This window comes from Strongylocentrotus purpuratus, unplaced genomic scaffold, assembly GCF_000002235.5.
Source record: "Strongylocentrotus purpuratus isolate Spur 01 unplaced genomic scaffold, Spur_5.0 spur5_scaffold_2, whole genome shotgun sequence".
NCBI classification, from domain to species: domain Eukaryota; kingdom Metazoa; phylum Echinodermata; class Echinoidea; order Camarodonta; family Strongylocentrotidae; genus Strongylocentrotus; species Strongylocentrotus purpuratus.
The window spans coordinates 44,041-65,829 of record NW_022145605.1 but is presented as its reverse complement, the minus strand read 5'-3'; the positions used below and the strand labels follow the sequence as shown (position 1 = coordinate 65,829).

Genomic DNA, 21,789 nt, shown 5'->3' with positions numbered 1-21,789 from the left:
ATAAAGGTACCTGTAAAGCATTATTAAGCTTTGACATTGTGTGTAATTGTGTTTTTACAGACGTGTAAAAATGTATACAATTAAATCGTATTTATATTACATTTCAATTCTATTCAATTCAATTCGATTCGATTTAATTCAATTCAATTCAAAGTTTTAATATTCAATACTTTTTGTCATGATTACGAAAAAATAATAAACAAAGTTCATGAAAAACGATTACAATTTAGTATAGTAAATCTGTTAGTTAAAAACCTAAATGCTTCTATAAAAAAAAAAAAAAAAAAAAAAAAAATAATAATTTTAAAAATTTAAAAAAAATAAAAAATAAAAAAAATAAATAAATAAATAAATAAATAAAAAAAAAAATTAAAAAAAAAATTAAAAAAAATCGAATTTCAGTGGACCATTTGGCATTCAAATGTTGTTTTCCCCCCATAACCGAATAAAAGCAATGACAATTTCTTCATCCAAAATGATATTTACATTCAATCATAATTATAATTATATTTGTATTATAAAAATCATCGTGAAGAAACCGCGCCTATGTCTCACAAGACAATAGGCCTACATGGCGCCTTGTGGAGAAAAATACACGATGATAAAAAATAATAAGCCAGTTCACGATTGCAGTCTGAGCATGAGCAGATAAAGGTCATTGCAGAACAAATTTTGAAATACACGGAGACGAAATACTGTATACGTGCTCATGAAAGTTATGTAACAGTATTCATTCATGCACATTCAGTGCACTCCATGATACACAGGTGGAAGTATTCTTCGAAAAAGATTCTTTGAAAAGGGGAAACAAAGGATATTTATATAACACCTCCATCGCTGTAGGAGTGATTATTTCAAAATCTACAAAGTGGGACCTCTTCATGTTTCGAAGATCTGTGGATAATCGGGGTCTATTGTTGAAAGATATTTTCATATGGATTATCAGTTTAATGAAGTATATATATATATACACAACTGCGAGAATATACAACACTTTTAGTACGCCATCAGTATACAATTGTTTAGTGTAGTACTCTGTACGACGCAGAGGAAAAATTAAAGCTTACGGTGCACATCTGACATTATTTTCTCATTTATATACATGTGCAAATCGGCGTATTGCTGCAATACAATCTGTCTGAAATTTTATGATTTTATTCGCAATCATCAAAATTAGTTATATTTTACATATTGCATATCCATGTGTTGATAACTTTTTCCCCTAGACAAGACATGTTTGACACCATCTGAGCAATTTGTTATTACATCAAATTTAATCAAATCCTTGGCTACCATCTAATAACCAGATCTACTGGGAAAATGCAATAATATAGTCTGTTTGTTTTCTGGTTAACATCTGCTTGTTGCTTACCTCAATGTCATGAACTAGCTGGTTGTATTCAATACATGTATTATGCCAGTGTGCTCTGCTGTGCCAAAGTGCTAGAAATATAAAATGGATGAGCATCTTGTAAAGGCAACCAGAACGTGTCTAACTTTGTCTTTATCTTTTTCTTATCCTCATCATCCTCATAGTCGCCTTTTTTGTTGCCTTCCTTACATGTTTATATTGTGATAGCGAAGCGCACTCAGCAATGATTGAGGAAACTAACAACAAAACTTAATCTTAATAACTACCATATCCTCCATCTCAGACAACTTGAATGGATAGTCATTTGAATGCTATGATTCAAAATGCATAAAACTACACGATATAGGCCACTTTGAAAACAAAAACCGACTGAATCTTCTAAATAATAGAAAGTCTAATGTTGTACAATTCAATTCAATTCAATTAAAACGATGGATCATGTTATTTATGTATGATGCAGAAAATGACAGGCATTTCAATATATTCCATTCTTTGTTTATGTCGTATGTTGTCTCAGCTCAGTCACACAAACGAGACAAATACCAAACAAAACAAAGTTTTCAATTACATTATTCCCAGTGGCCCAAAATAGGTCGATTTGTCGCTGTGACCGAATTTAGTGCCACCGCGTATGACAGATAGGATTCCATACAATTTCTTAACTTTTTCTTTATTCATTGACCCAACAGGACAATTCATTAACCAGTTTTGAATTTTTTTCTTTAACTAAGATATTATATATTGATTTATAATAAGTCAATGTCCGAATACGAGACTGTTAAAGTCTTTACGACAGTCAAAGGTTCAGTCTGGTATTTTATGAAATCCATGCCCTTTCATCTCTATTAGCTTCATGAGTCGTTCTTTTAGATGCTCTCTTTTCCTGTACTTCGGGAGATGGAGCACGACAAAACCATGACATGTATTCACTTCAGGGCACATGTCCTTCGGGGGTTTCCCCTTACAATCTTTGTCTCCTCCCATTGGCCACATCCTAGGTCTAACCTCCTGGATTCCACCAATGGGGACATGGTCAGCACCTGTCATGACTCCTGAAAACAATTTGCATTAGAAGATGAATAATCGGTCATTGTCCATTTTTCTTATTAAAGGTAAAGACGAGTTCTGGTCATGCGATTGCATTGTAAAAGAAACGTGGTGGAATCGATCAGAAAAGGTTGATCATCTAGCATCTAGCATCTGCAAGGTTCTGGAATCATCAAAATGATAAGAAATTTGGCCCATTCTTCGTAAAGTTACAAGCACTATACACAGAAAGATGTATATGGGACTACCCTATATCTCTCACAGACCATGAGAGAAACAAATTTACCAAATATATGAATTAGTAGGCGTTTTCCCGGCAAATTTTTTATCATCATGTATTAGTCAAAACATATTCTTTCACATGATTGGTAATGAGAGCTTCCATTTCATTTTTTGAAATTGGGGCGTTTCCAATACTGGTCTTTACCTTTAAGGCTCATAAATCAAAAAGTCTCTTACTCTGAAGGTTAACAATTCGGAAGGTTCGTATTTCGGAAAATGAAATAGGGCTCATAATTTCCATGAATTTGAACGTTTCTAATTCCGAAAATGACATAGAACCCTATATAATTTGTTAAGAATTATGAACTTTCGGAGAATGAACTCTATTTCATTTTCGGAATTATGACCACACCTGGTATGGGATTTTTTTTTTCTTCTGAATTTCAAACCTTTTATTACTTTTGGAAAAAAAGAGTGCCTTCCGACATAATCAAAGGTAGTTGGTGGATCATGAAAGCAATGTGCCCTGAAACATGCAGAGTGAAAGACATGACTAGGTTATTATCATCTTGTCACAGTGACACTATCAATGTCTTGAAAGTAACACCATGCATGTCAAAATGACAAAAAAGATGCCAAAGCAGCACAATATTTGTCTTGTCACAGGACGTTTTAAAAGGTATTATCAATGTCATACGTTCAAACACGACGAAGTGACTGATCGTCTTTATACTATCTATTTTTCATACAGCACTGTGCTATACATGTAGGTACGTCTATTTACATACAGTTAGACCTTTGTCGGTCAACGATCACCAGTGAAGATTTGACTTACTCAGAAAGTCTCTTTTGTCATCCTCAGTGAGATCACCATGGAACACTGACCAAAACATCTTGACCACGCGATGGTTTGCTGTGTAGCCTTTCTCATCATAACCAAAGCTCTGTGCAGAGAAGAGCAAATTAAAACATGAAAATGAACAACAGCAACAACAAAGAAAAGATAATTGATTTGTGCCACAAAAAAATAAACTCAATTTCAAATTTATTTCTCAAGAAACAAACTTTAAGTATACAGCGTGTATTATCTTTGTTTTATCTTCTTGAAATAAATTGTCTTCTATTAAATCTTAAAGCACCTACTAACTTTGCATTATGTAAACAAAAATCAAGATATTTTGCTTTGAAGTAGATTAATTTTCTACATTTGTGGATTTTAAAGTGCGTTGATGAGAGAAGATTTTTATAAACAAATTAAAGAAGAGGAGCTCACTTCTTGAAAGGCCTTCCAATCATATTCCCCTCCTTGAAATAATGACATCAGCTCTTGCGGTGCGAAACGTTTGTGCAGACTTAAACGACCGAACATACTCCGAAAACTCTCACTGAATACATTGAACTGGGAGGACGCTGTGTAGTGCCTGGCGTAAAGCTCAATGTACTCTCCACTGGAATTCGAAAAATAAAAGAAATATTTCCATTGAAAGCCAATAAGACTTCAGGATTCACTTCATTTTCAGGTTTTGGTTGGAAATGGGAGTTAAGATAATACAGTCTTTATTTATAAGCATCTCTTTTATTGGTCAAAATTACTTCTCAGGATACCATAATCAATATAGGGGGTGGAAGTCTCGAAATCGAGTGCCAAATTTATACAAGAAAGGCACTTTTTAACTGTCAAAATTAAAGCTATAAACTCCAAATGATATGTGACATTTGTTTTGAAATGATGTTTGGCGTTAGTATGAAATCTATTATCTAATAATTCTAGAACTAGTATTCAGAAAGGAATTTAATGTAGATAATTTGTAATAAACAATTCAGGGACGTTTTTTTAATTACATTCCAAGACAAAGTGAACCATAATTCATATACTTCCACGACCACATCGACATGTCCAATGTAGAAGTTTTAAAACACACAACGGTATAAATCTTTCTGACTAGGTCGTACTGCACTTACACATTTGACGTGGTCACGACCTCGTCTTTGCCTCCTGGTTTGAGTTCGATCTCCGGTTCGTTCACCGGTCCATCGACTGTAAATCTGTAGTCGGAAAGCTCAAAGTCACTCGCCTCTATCAATGTTTCCATGCCCTTCGCCATCCCGGGATCTAGTAGTTTCAGATCTTCCAAACTGGATGGGCTGAATATTGTTAAAATAGAGTCGTATTATTTCTCTGGTCACCTGGCGTGACAAGCTACAGTTAATAACTAAAGAATAATTTAGAATAAACTGTATGTAATCAGCAATGCATCCTCATCTTTCTTTCTCTCTCTCTCTGTTTATCTCTGTCTCTGTCTCTGTCTGTCTCTCTATCTCTCTCTTTCTCTATCTCTCTCTCTCTCTTTTTTTCTTCTCTTCTCTCTTTCTCTATCTCTCTCTCTCTTTCTCTCTTTCTCTTCCACCTCTCTTCTCTCTCCCCCTTTCTCTAATCATTAGCTAGCTCTTACATTCAATGTATTCCAGATCCATTTATTTATAATATTATGCATGTAATCATTCTTTGGTATGTTCTATCCAAGAGCTTGTGGAGTTTGACATCGAGCTATCTGTCCAACAAACTCGGTATACAACTCGTAAGGTAATCGGAGAAACAAGTCGGGAAAGCTCGATCTCGTCTTAGTTCGCAAGAACTTACAATCATTTTGAAATGTTTTTAAAATAATGGAAAAAATTATCAATGAGCTCTCTAGTTCGAGAATACAAATGAAAATAGTACGAAATGGGAACAAAAATTGCAAAGGAATGAAGAACTTTGTACCCCCTGGCCCCCAAATATTAGAGACACATAACTTCCTTGTCTTTCTGCGATTAAATTAAAAATTGTTGATTGGGTGTGTACCTAGTTCCAAGCAGTTTCTTGTAGAAAAGAAATGGAAACGGCATTGTGACGATGACCTTATTGTAGAACATCAGAGCGAACAGCGTCCCGACTGATCGTAATTTGTCCAGGTCCTTAGAATCCTATGTTAAAATTTTAAATATAGAAGAATACAAACTTTTATTGCATGGTGTTTTGATCCGAATGATGGTGCACACTATTTCCCAATTGACAAGGCATATTTTTTCTTGGCCAACAAACATTATGTATATGGAGGGGGGACGCAAAATATTGGTTAGTACTCATGGTAATAAATAGTTTGTAACTTTTTGGTTATAAAGTCAAGATTTTGATCCCGTTTGGACACTAGCTTGCCCTCACCCCCCCCCCCCCCCCCACTCCGTGAACGGAGAGATACCATGTGTGTTACCAAAATGTCCGGTAAAGGGGTACTTTTCACGCACCAAAGTTCGGCTCGTAGTACACAAAAACGACTTTACACAACGGACTTAGGGGGTGTTTTCAAAAGGAGGGAACATGCGTACCCTAAATAACACTGAGTGGAGGGGCCGGGAGCTTGCCTGCCTGAGTATCGAACCCACTCACTGGAAACTGGGCCACAGGTCTTAATTACTCATGGTCGAGTAATCAGATTAAAAACCAATAAATTCATGAACAGACGACAATGTCGATAGATTTTCGAAAGTAACTCTGGGGTGAGCAAGGAAGGCTTTTATATTGGGGGGGGGGGTAAAGAAGGCACTATTACAGTATTAGTGCATTGGCATTGAAGATTAAATCAAGCAAAACATTTAATTTACATGTGGAAGTTTCTATACAGAAAACGTACTTTAAAGAGAGAGATTTAGAGGGAGGAGGAGGGGGGGGGGGGGCAAATACTATTGTGTTCCCCGGCTGCCAACCACCCGTTGTCACCAGCAATAGCTATAATCAACTTACATTAACAATATATTGAGATAAGTAATAATGGGTACTGTACTGAACTTCCGAGATGGAAATTTGGTTTCGATAATGACCTTGTTAAACCACAATGTCGTACACGAAGGAGAATCGTTGAGTTTCTTGAAGATGGAATGCTTCTTTACATTGAACAGCTCTCCGAACAGTCGGGAAAAGAATTCCTTTACGAGAAATGTAAAGGAAAATACACGTTTCAAACAAAACAAAACAAAACAAAGTAAAACAAAACCCCAAATGCACAAAAAGAATCAAAGATCGGAAACAGCTATTAATTACTAATGGTTTTTTGTTTTATTTTAAAATTTTAAAATGTCTAAATTAGTAGATCATTGATTGATTTTACCATTATTATTAATCTCGATGTAATTTAGTATTGTAATAAGCATTATTTACTGTCTTCCATGCCCACCGTCTTCCACGAGTTTGGATTTGGAATAGGGTCGAGTTGTCGGGGTCATCTCGTGAGGAGGGGTTGGTAATCAGAAACATATATATCAGTGTCGGGCGCGTACGCAGGGGGGGGGGAGGGCGTTTGGGGTTGAACCCCCCCCCCCCCCCCCCTTTTTAGCTTTTTTTATGTGTGTGTTCTGGAGGGGGAAAAACACCTTTGGTTGTTTAAAAAAAAATACACATTTAAAAAAAAAAAAAAAAAAAAATTGTGGTAATGGGTGACCCCAAACAGCTGACCTTACCCCCCCCCCCTACGAAACAAAATATCGATCGGCCAAATTTTCAAATTTTGGGACACAAAAAAAAAATTGCTCTATCATTTTGATGATTCCAGAACTTGCAGTACACACCAAAACTGATATGCTAGATGATCAACCTTTTCTGATCGATTCCACAACGTTTCTTTCACAATGCAACACTTGACCAGAACTGGTTTTTATCTTTAACAAAAAAAAAATGAGAACGATCCTATCTGTTTGGATTGAAATCAATAAAATTTGAATTTGAATTTGAATATGTCACAGATATAGACTGTCAGGGGGGATATAACATTCTTCGGACCTGAAGAGAGTTATGATTTCCCTCGTGACAATATTTTCCCTCAGCGCTGCGCGCTTCGGGCAAATATAACCACTTGGGAAATATAACTCCCTTCAGCAGTCCAAATAATGTTATATTACACCCCCTGCCAGTCAATAACTGTATAATATTAAACCCCCTGCCAGTCAATATCTGTATACTGTTCAGACGGCGTCAAAGAATAACAACTGACATCAAGCTTTTGAAGTTAAAGTTATGTTTACGCGATCGCAGCTAGTTTCGAAAATCAACTCGAGGGTAATTTCAATACGCTATTGTATTTCCAATATCAATAATGTTCAGATTACGTAATACGTCATCATCATGTTTACACATTTAGATAGGTGACGCACAAAGCTATTGAAATTGCCTTCGGTTGATTTTACGAAAGTAATTGTCACCGTGTGAAAGGGTGTTCATATTTACCTTCATGGGACCACCAGCATTTCGACCCAAAGACACGTTATCCTTGAAATGGACTTCCATCGGGAGCATGAGAGACGTTTCATCTTTACCTTTTAGCTCCGAGATAGCCGATTCAACAACCTTCTTTTTGTCGTCGTCAATCTCGAATCGAAGGTAAAATGGTTCCAAGTCTATCTTAAGATATCTTAAGATAATTACCAACATAAGGCATGATCCTCTTCCGAAAACTTCCTCAAATTTTAGTAGAAATATCTCCTTCTGTCGGAGCTATAGGATATCATGGGTAAAACAGTATTTGAAACAACATAAGCCTTCCAGCCGTACAACCGTAGATAATAATGGAATAATAACTCAAGCACGAAAGATAAGCGATTTGGTATGCCTTACGTCTCAACAACACACACACAAAATGAAGAAAAAAAGAAGAAAAAAAGAAACTAATAGAAATCGAGGAAAGAGATAGGGGGAAATGTGATTTAGGTTATCTGAAAATGAGATGCACTAAAACGACAATTTTAAGTGCTGTAGTTCACTTTGGGTTATTTATCACCAAAGTAAGAAATAATGAAAAATATTCTAAAAGATAAAGCTCTAGCTACATTCTGGTTTTGTTTTGATTGAACAAACATTCATCACCTACTACAAGTGAATTTTTTTATAAAAATCCTTGAGAGTTCACTTCTTCACTATGACCGGTTTCATTTTTTCCCCTTCAGATCAAGAAATAAAATTGAAACCGGTCATAATAGGGAAGAAGTGAACTCTCAAGGAACTATTGTTTTAATCATCATAATAATTGTCTCAATAACTACCTTGAAAATGATATATGCATGACTCATTAACCAAAATTGCAAACCCCTCTTTTACTCGCCTTTTCATGGTTATGAGAATAAGAATGATATAGAAAGTGACCATTGTATGAAATTAATTTGAATTCATTCAACTGCTTTTACGACTTCACCATGACTTGTCAATGAATAGAGCTTTAAACATACCTGACATGCAGAGTCGAACTCCATACACAGCATTTCCCACTTCAGAGGTACGTCCAGTACCCATGGCACGTTGGCTAATGAAAGGAGACGCTGATTAAACGAACATAAAACAATTTAGATTGCATAAGCGGACAGGGAAGAGAAAAAAGTCAATGACGGGATTCAATATAATCTCAAATCCACAGGCGAGATCAGATGATACACCCCCCCCCCCCCCCCCCCCGGCTGTGAGATGGCCGAAATTCCACGGACTGTTTTTGATTAGAATTCATCATAAATCTATAATAATACGTTTCTATATAAGAATCTAGAATGAAATGTTACATTTTCCACTAGATCGTGATACAGATCTAATTCATTATCGAGAATATATATTTATATCAAGTAGTAACCACATTATTGACACATGTGTTTATCATTTATTTCAAAATAAAAGAGTTGACATTTATCCTTTTTTTTAATCAAGAGATATTGAGTAGTTAGAATATTTTATTGCCTTCAAGTGCCTCCCTCCTGTACACAATACCTTATTCATCTGATATTGTTTTCTTCTTTTCATAATCAGTACCTTTTTAGGAGGGGTGTGAAGGGGAACATCCCATTAAAATTTACAGACAGTTATCAAATTTATGTCTTAACATTAACTTTACAGTTTGTAGATATAGCAAGCTATTAACAAAAGCCATGGATAAAACCACCGATATGATAGCGCCAATGAAAAATAGTATTTTTTTATTGTAATATCGTCATTGAAGTGTATAAGGCAAGTTGTGAGAAATACAGCATCCCTCGCGGTCTCAACAGCCGAATATGCAAAATGATCATGGTGAAGGTTGTCCCCATTATCAGGCATGTCAGGGGGTGATGGTTAATAACGATGGTGAAGATGATTGATGAATAATGGTTAGTTATGATGATGATGGTGGTGGTGATGGAAATGCTGATGATGATTAGCACAATATATATTGTCAACAACAACTTTACGATGAATTGGCCTATAATTTTATGATTGTCTTTTGTAGTGTTGTGTAATGTTTTCCTGAAAATGTGAAGCATAACAAGACTGAATAAATACCAGGTGAGGGAGTTGCAAATGCTGATGATGAAGCTGAAGAATAAGCCTCTTGATCTTCCTGTTTAATTCTTCATTTCCTGGTTGAAGGATGTAAAACTGATTCACGGGAATCGTGTACCCATGCGATGTATTGATCTGTATGTGAAATAATCCATTAACTTATTTCAATCTCATTGCATCATAGTGAGACAAGTTTGCATTGAGCAGGTCCACAGAGACGTATTTAAAAGGTAAATCCTACCTTGATATCAAACTACTCTCGAGGAAAGCAGACAAATCAGAGAAGTAGTCTGGTGAAAGTTTGAATGAAACCGGACAAAATTGAGAATGTTGTGAATTTTTGAAAGTTGTGATCACTACAGACATGGGCTCCTCAAATTGGCTAAATCGGTAATGTCTCTGTGATGTAGTGGCATACAACATTCCTTGTTGTTCAAACACACAAAAAGACGAAAATTTCACTTGTTCAATAATATATGATTTAGGAGAGTCTATCCTCTTTATAGGATTTATATCAATATGCTATCAATTATATATTTTGAGTAGTGTCCTAAGGGAGAAGACACTAGGGAGAAAGACAGGTCCAATATCAAATTTTCGCCATTCTATCTTATTTGTCTTCTTTCATACAAATAAACTTATAATAAGGGTTGCATTGCCCTTTAATTTTACAAATAGAAACGAAATACTGAAACAGTATCAATGAGTACTACATTTCGCACTGGATGTGCAATAATAAACCTCAGGGGGTTAATAGTAAAGGTTGCTGACCGGAAGAGTTTAAAGGTAAAATGTTCAACATATCCTCAACAGTATGCCTCAGATAATCACCCGCTACTTTGTTACATTTTGTTGATATAGGTCTACATCACTATGTATCTCACAGCTATGCATATTCAAACTGCTATAATATGTCACATGAAAAGTCAGAACGACCAATAACAGTAAATCATTTCCGTTCCCCAAACATACGAACCTGTCTCAAGAGTACCAATACATCTAAGTATAGGTTATCACATGGTTTCGACGCAGTGTTGTCCAGATAATCCTTCAGGTCATTCCTGAATGCCTGTACGTAGACCTTAACCACTCTGGCTAAAAGATCCGAGTCCTTACTCCACCAACAAACTGTCAATCGAAAATAAAGAAGTTTATATCATGGTCCGATGGTTTAAGTTATCAAGACCCATTCTATGCTTCATATCGGTCTAAAATCACCCAGTTGTAGTCAATTTGTTATGAGTTTTCTTTAAGTTCAAGACTAAGAAATGTATTTTTATCGTTAAGTAATGATTCTCAGGAAATTGCAAGTAGTAGACCGCTACGAGCACATATTTGTAATTAACCGTAATAATGTCATGTAATAAAATTGAGATGTGTAAACGACAGTAGATCCAATGCCCTGGCGTGAGATATATCAATGTACATTATGCTTCAAGCCACTTTTGATTTTGTTTTTACCAAGCACTTCGAAGTTCCTCTTCGTAGCTTTATGCATCCGTGTCAAGATTTCGGCCATTTCTCTGATGATTCGATCACCCCACTCTTTATCCGGTCTGTCGAAGGCTGGACACTCGAGTAGGATCGGAACTACTCGGAGAAGATCGGGTTCGATTGCATCCTTGCGTAATTCTGAACGCATGTGCCGGAAGATTACTTCTGCTACCTGCATCAAACATGAGCCAAACGAATATAATGAGATAAAGAGTTTGGAAAGAAGGGACAATCATGCACAGAGATGTAGGTTCAAAGTTTGACCAACCTAATTCGAGTTGGGCACAATAAAGCGAATAATGCTTTGTTGGTCAAGCACAAACAAAAGAATACACGCCAAGGTTGTGACCAACTGATTTAAGTTGGTCAAACTCTTTGCATAGATGGCTCAGGGGCAATGGAGTAGGAAACGAGCCTCCTGTTTATTAGGAATGCTTGATTCAATCAGTACAGTATAGAATGCAAATATTGAATGTTTTGAGGTGCATGGTTAAAACTATTGCCCAAGATTATCTCAAAAATGTACTCCGCCATTAGACGTAACCGAGCGTCATCACCGAGGAGCTTTAATTTTACCCGTGACTCGAAAATGATATTTGTAAAAGTACGCAACCCTACACCTGTTATATGCAATCGTATGCGTAGGTACGCCAATTGCATATGCCGTAGGTAGGCGGTGCCTATGCATAGGGCACGTAACCATACGTCATCGTAAGCCAGCATACGCATAACTTACGCAAGGGCTACACCGAAGCAACATTTATTTTTAATGAATACGCCGCCTAATTTCGTACTTGCGTAATTGCGTACTCGCTACGCCCCACTACGCAGCTCTACGCAGATCCGGTGTGAAAGAGGCTTATACCTATAAGCCCCCGTTTTAAGTAGCGAATTGAAGAGTGATATAGCATCACAGATCATGACCAAATTGCAGATTTGATATGGGAGATTTGACCCGCTGATTTAATTAATTGATCAGACTTTTTATTTTAGTAATGTTAACTAAACTCAGTCAAACACCAATGGCTATGTGCTTGACTTTAACAAAGCCCTGCGATCACAATGAAACAAGAAAGTCACCCCATATAAAACCAGTCATGTTATGCATAACATTAATGTTATTCCCAGAAGATGAAGTATGCAATCATAAACTAAAACGAAATTAAGAGTTCTGCATACATTAATATTACAAACTAAAAATATTGACACGTACCTGTTCTAAGAGTTTAATGTTGTCTTTGAGCAGGAGAAAGGTTTCCTTCAGTGAGTCCATTTTTAAGGCCGTATATTGGTCTCTTAAAATTAAATATATATGTAGATAACAATACTTTGAATAATATAGAAAGACCTACAGAACATAATGATGTGGTATAATACTGTTGACTTGCAACAGTCATGCGGGGGCTATAAGCTAAACGTATACTGTGTATGATTATAATTATTAAGATAACATTTCCGATGCATTTAACAATATTCAAACTAAACTGTATAAATTGTAAACTAATACAATTATTCAATGTCGTTTGTATTGAATCATATATCAAAGGTTAAATTCTTCAAATGTTTCATTTTTATGTTAAATGAAAGACTACTTTTATATCATCTAAATATGAATTCTCTCTGCGGTATACACAACATTTTGTATGCCATGGCAACCTTTGATATTAATAATAGTAATATTACCAACCTTGGCTTCATCAGCATCAATGCTGTTTTTCCTGAAGGCGTTGCAATTATTATTATAGCAACAATTAACATGTGACCACTTACACCTGGGTGAATAGTAGCAAATGTAGATTAATGTCTTGTCAAAAGATGTAAGTGGTTGGCTGAGATTCGAACCCTCAATCCTTATGTTGAGAGTGAAGTGAATGAACCACTATACCACGACACCTTCACATTTAATATGTGAAAGGTGATGGTGGATCCAGGGGGACATGGGGAACCCCCTCCCCGTATAAAACCGATGCTTTTCCTTTTTTTTCTTGTCAGAATGACTCATTTGAAATGCTCTATTAATGCGGAGGAGTAGAAATCCACTCGGGAGTTTAGAATATTAGAGATCACTTCGTTTTGGATTTGAATCAATTCCAAATTAAAGTGGAATCCACTCCAATGAGTGGTTTGCATTACTCTCTTGAGAATGGTTTCAAAATAAAATTTTCCCTAACATGAATCCTGAAAGAGTGCACTCTTATTTCTGTAGATTTAAAGAGTGTGATAAACCCCCTTTTGTCACGTGTCCCACCAACCCCTCTTCCCACCCATAAGAAAATCCTGGATCCGCTACTGTTTATCAATACATTCAATTCGATGTGGTTTATTTAAAATTTAAAAAAAAAATAGTAGTCTAGGGAATAATTGCGCAATGTTTACAATGCACAAATGGTTATAAAATAGGATCATCGATTTATTTAACGTTTTGTTTTGTTTAATAAACAAAACAAAACGTTAAATAACAAAGCATTAATAAGAATTTAAAGTACATAATCATTAGAAATAATCCCACTTTCATACAAGTATAAAGATTTGGAAACAAAATGTCCCTTATTATGCTTAATAGAAGTAAAAAAAAATCACTCGAAAATTAGCTGATTTATCATTATGATGCAGTATAGAAGACGACATTTTCTAAATTAATTATTCCAGGTCGCATAATCATGTGTGAATCAAAGCGCAATGTTGGATATTATAGAAATGAGACAGAAACTAACTGTTTTGTAATAAAACATAAAGTAAACATGGCTACACACACTAAGAAAAAATGGTGCACCTTTCGGGGTGCAAACCTATGCAACAATAGCAGCACCTTTAGGGGTTAAATCCTACACCCTTTTTAAAGGTGCAATCCTGCACCCTTTAAAAGGGTGCCAGATTGAACATTTTAGGGGAAATAGTACCCTTTATGGTTCATTCCTGCACCTTAAGGGGTGCAAACCGATGCAACACTAGCAGCACCTTAATGGGTTCAATCCTGCACCCTTTAAAAGGTGCAATCCTGCACCCATCGAGGAATACTGGTAAAATTTGCTCGTACACGAATACATATTAAACATGCATGATGTTTCTTGGTTAGTAATCATATAATCAATATATCTATTGCTAAAACGTGAATGTAAGTGTAACATGATCAGACAAAATAATCTATTGGTTAATGATTGCCAAAGGAAAATACAAATCACAAAATTGATGTGCATTGTCATAATTTGCTTAACAAATCATGATAAATGTATTTGTATGTGAACACGGGGAAATTACATTAATCTACATTAACAACGTGCCTGACTGTATCTCCAAAGGTACCAAGATACGTTTATTCGCTGACGATGCATTAATCTACCGGGAAATAAATTCTGAAATGGACCCCCAAACTCTTCAAAAGGATCTCGACGCCCTCTCCAAATGGGGCTCCGACTGGCAGATGGCTTTTAACACGGACAAATGCTTTACCATGCATTTCACATCAAAGAAATCTCCAAACATTACCCCCTTTAAACTATGTTAACAACACTCTACAGGTGACTTCTAGCCACCCCTACTTGGGCATCACCTTCAGCAGCGATCTAAAATGGAACTCTCACATTAACAACATCACAAAGAGCTCTAAGAAGGTACTGGGAGTCATCCGACGCAACTTCAAAGCATGTACTGTTGACGTCAAATCACGACTTTATCTATCACTTGTACAACCCAAACTAGAGTACGGCACGACTGCATGGTACCCTAGCACACAAAAAGAAAAACATCAGCTTGACATGGTCCAAAGAGCTGCTGCAAGAATGTGCCTCATCGACTACTTAAGAGAATCCAGCGTGACAGCCATGATAACCTCTCTCCAGTGGACTGACCTCGAAACCAGACGAAATATTGCCCGACTCAATATGATGTACAAAATCAACGCAAACCTCGTAGACTTTGACTGGAACTCCTACTTAACCAGACCATTTCGCCAACTTATGCTAGGAGTCCACTGGGCCGGCGCCAGTTGGTGCCAGTTCGCGCCAAAGATTATGTGATTGGCGCGTAGTGGCTCGCTGTGGCGCCGAATTAATGTCCGCTCGGAATGTGTCGCCAAGTGGAATAAACTGGGTGCCATATGGCGTGCGCCAAATGCCACCCGGCTTGCTCCAAAATGTTGCGCCAGTTCGCGCCAGTTTGCGCCATTACACGGCCATTTGATTCCAAAATTCACCCTGTTGGCGCCATTCGCGCCAATAGACGGCTACTTTGCGCCACTTGGTGATTAGTTTGTGCCAAAGGTCGCCAAATTGGTTTGAACTTGCCGCCGCTTGGCGCTACTTGCCGACTAATACCGGCCATTGGCTACCTGGTTCAGACCCTCCTCAGCTGCTGTATGAACAACATCTCTACTAAATATTTGATATAATTTTGATATGTCTGAGGCTTTTGGTAATGTTGGAGTGATGATGCTGCTCCATCAGAAGATGATGAGAGATGCTGAGGTGGCCACTGCCTATCAACTTATGCTGGTCAATCCTGAAGAAGAAGAGCCTCCTAAGAAGAAAAGGAAGCACAACTGGTGGTTTAGACCCATGCTCCACCCACAGTTGAGGGCCGAACGTGGACAGTACCACACTTTGATGGAAGAGCTGAGTGAGAATGACAGGAGGAAGTTCAAGAACTACACCAGGGTGTCCCCAGAGATGTTTGATGACCTGTTGGTCAGGCTTACACCCCACTTGCAGAAGAAGGACACCCACATCAGGAAGGCCATTCCCCTGGTCTCAAGTTGTCCGTCTTCCTGCGCCATCTCGCCACTGGGGCCACCTATGCCGAGCTGTCTTACAACTTCCGAGTGGGCAAGGAAACCATCCAGAAGTTTGTCCCTGATGTAGCCAGAGCGGTAGTGGATGAGTATGCTGCAGAAGTCATCTCCCTCCCCACAACCAATGAAGGCTGGCTTGAGGTTGCATTTTGAAGCCAGATGGAATCTTCCTCACTGTCTGGGAGCCTATGATGGAAAGCACATCCGTCTCCAGAAGCCCGACAAATCAGGCAGCCTTTACTTCAACTACAAGCAGTTCTTCTCGGTTGTCCTGATGGCTCTGGTAGATTCAAAGTACCAGTTCCTGTGGATCGATGTGGGTGGGGTTGGCCATCAGTCTGATGCCCAGATCTACAACAACAGTGAACTGAAGGAGTGCATTGAAGCTGGCACTTTAGGCATCCCAGATCCAGCTCCTCTTCCCCATGATGATGAAGAGCACACTATGCCGTACTTCTTCGTGGGAGACGATGCCTTCGCCATGAGGACGTACATGATGAAGCCCTATGGCCGTCGTAACATGGACCAACAGCAGAAGATCTTCAACTACAGGCTGTCCAGGGCAAGGCGTGTGGTTGAAAATGCCTTTGGTATTCTGGCTCTGCGGTTCCAGTGCTTCCTTGGCCAAATGAGACAGGAACCAGACACAGTCCGCCTGCTCATTGGAGCTGCCGTCATGCTGCACAACCTCATCAGGAAGCACAATCAGGCACTGGACGTCCGCATGTTGGACCAGGAGGATGCCCAGCACAACCTCATCCCTAGAGCTTGGAGAACTGCCGCCATCACTGTGAGAAAGTCCTGCGATGCCGCCCTGCTGTTATAGGCGGCAAGTGGCGCCGAATGGCGGGCAATCAGGTGGCATTTGGCGCGAAGTAGTCACCAATCGGGTGCCGTTTGGCTCGCGTAGTGGCGCAAACAAGGTGCCTCTTGGCGCCAAGTGGCGCCATGTGGCGCGAAATCTCATTGGCGCAACTTGGCGCGCGCCATTACATTCCATAATGCTAGGAGTCCACTGGGCCGGCGCCAGTTTGCGCCAGTTTGCGCCAATGCAATTTGCTGTGGCGCCTAGTGTCGCCAATAAGGTGCCTAGTGGCGTGTAGTGGCTCAAACTGCCTCCCAACTGGCTCGTGGTGGCCCGTAACGGCACCAAATTTGAATTTGGCGGCAAGAAAATTTCAAAATGTTTGAAATTTTCGTCGCGCCACTTGCATCGAGCAATCAGCGCCAAGTGTCCGCCAAGTGGCACCAAATGGCGCGAACATATCGCCCTTTGGCGCAAACAATCCGCCTATTGGAATCCACTGGAATGTAATGGCGCGCGCCAAGTTGCGCCAACGAGATTTCGCGCCACATGGCGCCACTTGGCGCCAAGGGGCACCTTATTTGCGCCACTACGCGAGCCAAACGGCACCCGATTGGTGACTACTTCGCGCCAAATGCCACCTGATTGCCCGCTTTTCGGCGCCACTTGCCACCTATAAAAGCAGGGCGGCATCGCAGGACTTTCTCCTAAGCTTTTGGTGGAAATGTTACCTATTATATTTCTATATCAATACAATATTAGTTTTATTAGTAGTTCTATATCAATACAATATTAATATTATCATAATTCAATATAAAGTTTCTACAACAGGGTGAAATTAAATTAAATAGAAGGAACAACTTTTGAGAGCTGACACTCTTTCTAAGGGACCTCCTTTTTGTTTTGCCTTGGGGTGACCTCTTCCCTTTAAAAAAAAAATCATATTTCGATAAACAATATAATACTGTAATAGAATCACAGTAATCGTAATCACTGCCTTCAACACTGGTCATATTAGATAATAACTAATTATAGCTTATGAGAGCGGGCATTCTTTTCGAAGGTACTTCTCTGTTTTGGGTTTTGGGTACATTGCCTACATATTTATGTTTCTATATCGATATTATAGTAATATCATCGAAATAGATACTACTGGTTCATATCAAGATAATGACGAGGATAAGCTTTTGAGAACTGATATTCTGTACATGGGTACTATATATATCTTTTTCTTTTTGTTATGCTTTGGGTATAATTATATAACTTATATCAACTCTATACCTGTATAATACCAAGATCATCAAATTCGATAATACCGGTTAAAATGTGGGTTTATTTTAGAAAAGGGGGAACATCTCACGAGAGCTGGAAACCCTTTCATAGTTACTGCACTATTTAACCCATGGTTAATCTCTTACCTAGTAAATTTTCTATATCACGGCATTGATCTTTTTTGAATAGTCGGCAAAGACTAACTCAACGTTATTTGATGTTAATCATTTTATTAACAGTATAAGAATTTAACAAATGCACCTCCTAATGTACACCTATTGTTTTGATGTTTATGTATATGTGCCACCGTTTTACGTCTACTTGTTCCCCATTTTGTTTTCTCTTATCCAAAAGAGCTACATAATTGTATTGAGTCACGGCTCTTATGAAAGAGTGTGCCACATCATTTAATTTCGAATTCCAAATATATAACAACAACAAAAAATGAGCACAAAAAAAAATTAATAATAATAATAATTAAAAAAAAATATTATATATATATATATATATATATGAATATATTCAAATAAATACCGCTATTTCTAGCTGGCATAAATAGTCATTTCTGACTGCAATGCCAAAACAAATTTAAATTAACAACAACAGGACTTTCTCACAGTGATGGCGGCAGTTGTGCTTCCTTTTCTTCTTAGGAGGCTCTTCTCCTTCAGGATTGGCCAGCATAAGTTGATAGGCAGTGGCCACCTCAGCATCTCTCATCATCTTCTGATGGAGCAGCATCATCACTCCAACATTATCAAAAGCCTCAGACATATCAAAATTGTAAATATTTAGTAGAGATGTTGTTCATACAGCAGCTGAGGAGGGTCTGAACCAGGTAGCCAATGGCCGGTATTTATTTAGTCGGCAAGTAGCGCCAAGCGGCGGCAAGTTCAAACCAATTTGGCGACCTTTGGCACAAACTAATCACCAAGTGGCGCAAAGTAGCCGTCTATTGGCGCGAATGGCGCCAACAGGGTGAATTTTGGAATCAAATGGCCGTGTAATGGCGCGAACTGGCGCGAACTGGCGCAACATTTTGGAGCAAGCCGGGTGGCATTTGGCGCACGCCATATGGCACCCAGTTTATTCCACTTGGCGACACATGCCGAGCGGACATTAATTCGGCGCCACAGCGAGCCACTACGCGCCAATCACATAATCTTTGGCGCGAACTGGCACCAACTGGCGCCGGCCCAGTGGACTCCTAGCATAAGACGCACACACCCATCATCCTTTCAGAGACCTAGAACCAACTCAACAATTTACACAAATAGCTTCTTCCCATGGACTGGTAAATATTGGAACGACCTGCCTCATTACATCCTAGACGCCCCAAACATAGATATTTTTAAGAAAAGGCTCTGCGATTTTTTCACAAACACTAATCGGAAATAATTCCACCAGGTCAACCCCCAGGTCAGCCCTCTGACGTGATGCGGGATCCCGCTTTGTCGGAGTAAAATCCAGAACCAGAGCCAGAACCAGAAGTAATCATGAATATGCATGCAATATGCAAACTTTTATTTTGCACCCTTTTTTGGTCGATAGGGTTCATTTTTGTGGGAAGGGTGCAAAATCTTATATTGCACCCTTTTTTTAACCCCTTTTCCTTCAATAGGGTTCATTTTTATGTAAAGGGTGCAAACTCTTATTTTGCACCCTTTTTTCTAAGAGTGTATAGTAAGTATCCTTACCCGAGCCCAATGAAATCAGTATCTCGAAATGCTTCTACCAGACATTTTGGTGACATCATTGTAGACAGGTCGGTTTGTTGCTTCTGAGTTAGATCAGCTCCAGGATCTAATCTGAAGATGCTCTCCAGTACTATCTTGGAATTGGTTGCCATGGTTATTGGTTCCTGAATATATCCAGCTGAAGATGTTTTAGAATTGAAATTGAAATTGAAAGCAAAATATATTTAATTGTCCATCTTTTCAACGAAAATGAGGTTTTTCGTGGTATCCAATTTAATTGTTTAATCCAAATTAAAATACAGAATATTTCATCTAGTCTTCATTAATGCATACGCGGATATATCAGGGAAGGAGCTACCCCCACTACAAAGTCGGTCTCTACAAAGTCTACACAAGCTAGGTTACCCAGCAGTTGTGGAATTTCATCGTTTTGAAACATTCAACCCCCCCCCCCCCCCCTCCACCTGCACCTTTCTAATAACCATATATCAGTCTCTACAATGGAGATGGAGTGAATTCCTGCAGACTGTACATAGTCAAAGATAGACCAAAATGAGAACATATTTATTCCTTATTCATTTTTCATACAGAATATTTGAACAATAAATCAATCACTGATATTAGGTAAGATAAGATAAGATATGTATTCGTCTTTCTTTCAAATGACACATAGAACATAACATTAGATCATTATACATTTACAATGCAAAATAACAAATTATGGCAATGATAAAAACAAAGTTAACTAAAAGAAAGACGAGGAGACCCTGGTAAAAGCAGAGTTTGTAAGTTTTGGGGTCCCCTCTGAGCCAGATAAACAAGATGAGTAGATATTTGTGACTACCTAAGAATACAATAGGGAAAAGTGGGTATAAAAAACAAGAAGTGTACACACACAACAACAACAAAACGAGAGACGAGACTAGACAAGACGGGAGAAAAGAGAAAATATGAGAAATAATAGAAGACTACAACACATCGCCAATAGGCACAGCACACAACGGGCACAAGACAACAGGGGGAGGGAATAAGACTAGAGGTTGACAATCTGAAAATATATTGATAACACTAAACAAATATATTAAAATGGTGTCAAATGAGTACCTTAAATCCTAGCTTTCAAATGAGTATGAACGTAATTATTGTACGTACCGTGATATGATCCTTCTCAGTCAGTGTACTTCATGTGAATGTTATAATAATGAACGACAGCAAAAGTGTACAAATAGACGGGGCTGAATTGCGCTCGTACCATAATTCATAACACTAAGCACAGCGCCGTATGGTACGTTCATTCCCACATACCGTACATGCAATGCGGGGAATCCCCGTCTCGCTAATAATAGTTGTTGCGTAATCTCTTCGGTCATTTATTTACAGAAAGGTTTGCATTGCGAAAACGGCATGTGCAATCTAGACTGACCTCGCAAGACAATGTATTTGACTGTGTGTAGGGTGTATGTATATTGATGTGTTTTCTTAGTTCTAGCTCGGTTACTGTGTGATTGAGTGGCGGCATTTCCTCCGAGGAAAGTCACTACACAACCAAATTTCCGGCTTCAATCAAGGTCCAACAATAGTTAAAGATAAACTCCAGTACTGGTAAAAAAAATAATAATTCTCACAGAATCAAACGAAACTCACACTGAATGTTAAAGATTACAAATAAATGACATGTGCCAAACAATTTTGGAAGAAAATGTATACTGGCTGAGTAATGAGCATAGAAAGACAAGGAAATCAAGGTAGTGAAGTAGGCTGTGC

The 21,789-nt window shown here is 38.3% G+C and overlaps 1 protein-coding gene across 1 annotated transcript; it reads right to left on the bottom strand.

Moving 5' to 3' along the window:
* Window positions 1–1,910: 1,910 nt before the first annotated feature.
* LOC115926895 (probable E3 ubiquitin-protein ligase HERC4) lies at window positions 1,911–21,268 on the bottom strand. Its single transcript, XM_030992502.1, has 14 exons — window positions 21,178–21,268; window positions 20,026–20,203; window positions 12,679–12,760; window positions 11,433–11,637; window positions 10,948–11,099; window positions 9,972–10,106; window positions 8,897–8,986; window positions 7,902–8,075; window positions 6,503–6,607; window positions 5,487–5,608; window positions 4,604–4,786; window positions 3,915–4,089; window positions 3,477–3,585; window positions 1,911–2,424 (listed from the first exon to the last, which is right to left on the bottom strand). The coding sequence occupies exons 2-14, from the start codon at window positions 20,175–20,177 to the stop codon at window positions 2,177–2,179; spliced, it is 1,932 nt and encodes a 643-aa protein (XP_030848362.1). The 5' UTR covers window positions 20,178–20,203; window positions 21,178–21,268; the 3' UTR covers window positions 1,911–2,176.
* Window positions 21,269–21,789: the final 521 nt, after the last annotated feature.

Excerpts from the sequence above, each read along its gene's own strand:
- LOC115926895 (XM_030992502.1), bottom strand. The coding sequence starts at position 20,177 with ATGGCAACCAATTCCAAGATAGTACTGGAGAGCATCTTCAGATTAGAT. Across the intron at positions 12,761-20,025 it reads ACTGATTTCATTGGGCTCGG|AGACCAATATACGGCCTTAA; the intron begins GTAAGGATACTT and ends TTTAATTTTAAG. Across the intron at positions 11,638-12,678 it reads ACATTAAACTCTTAGAACAG|GTAGCAGAAGTAATCTTCCG; the intron begins GTACGTGTCAAT and ends TGTTTGATGCAG.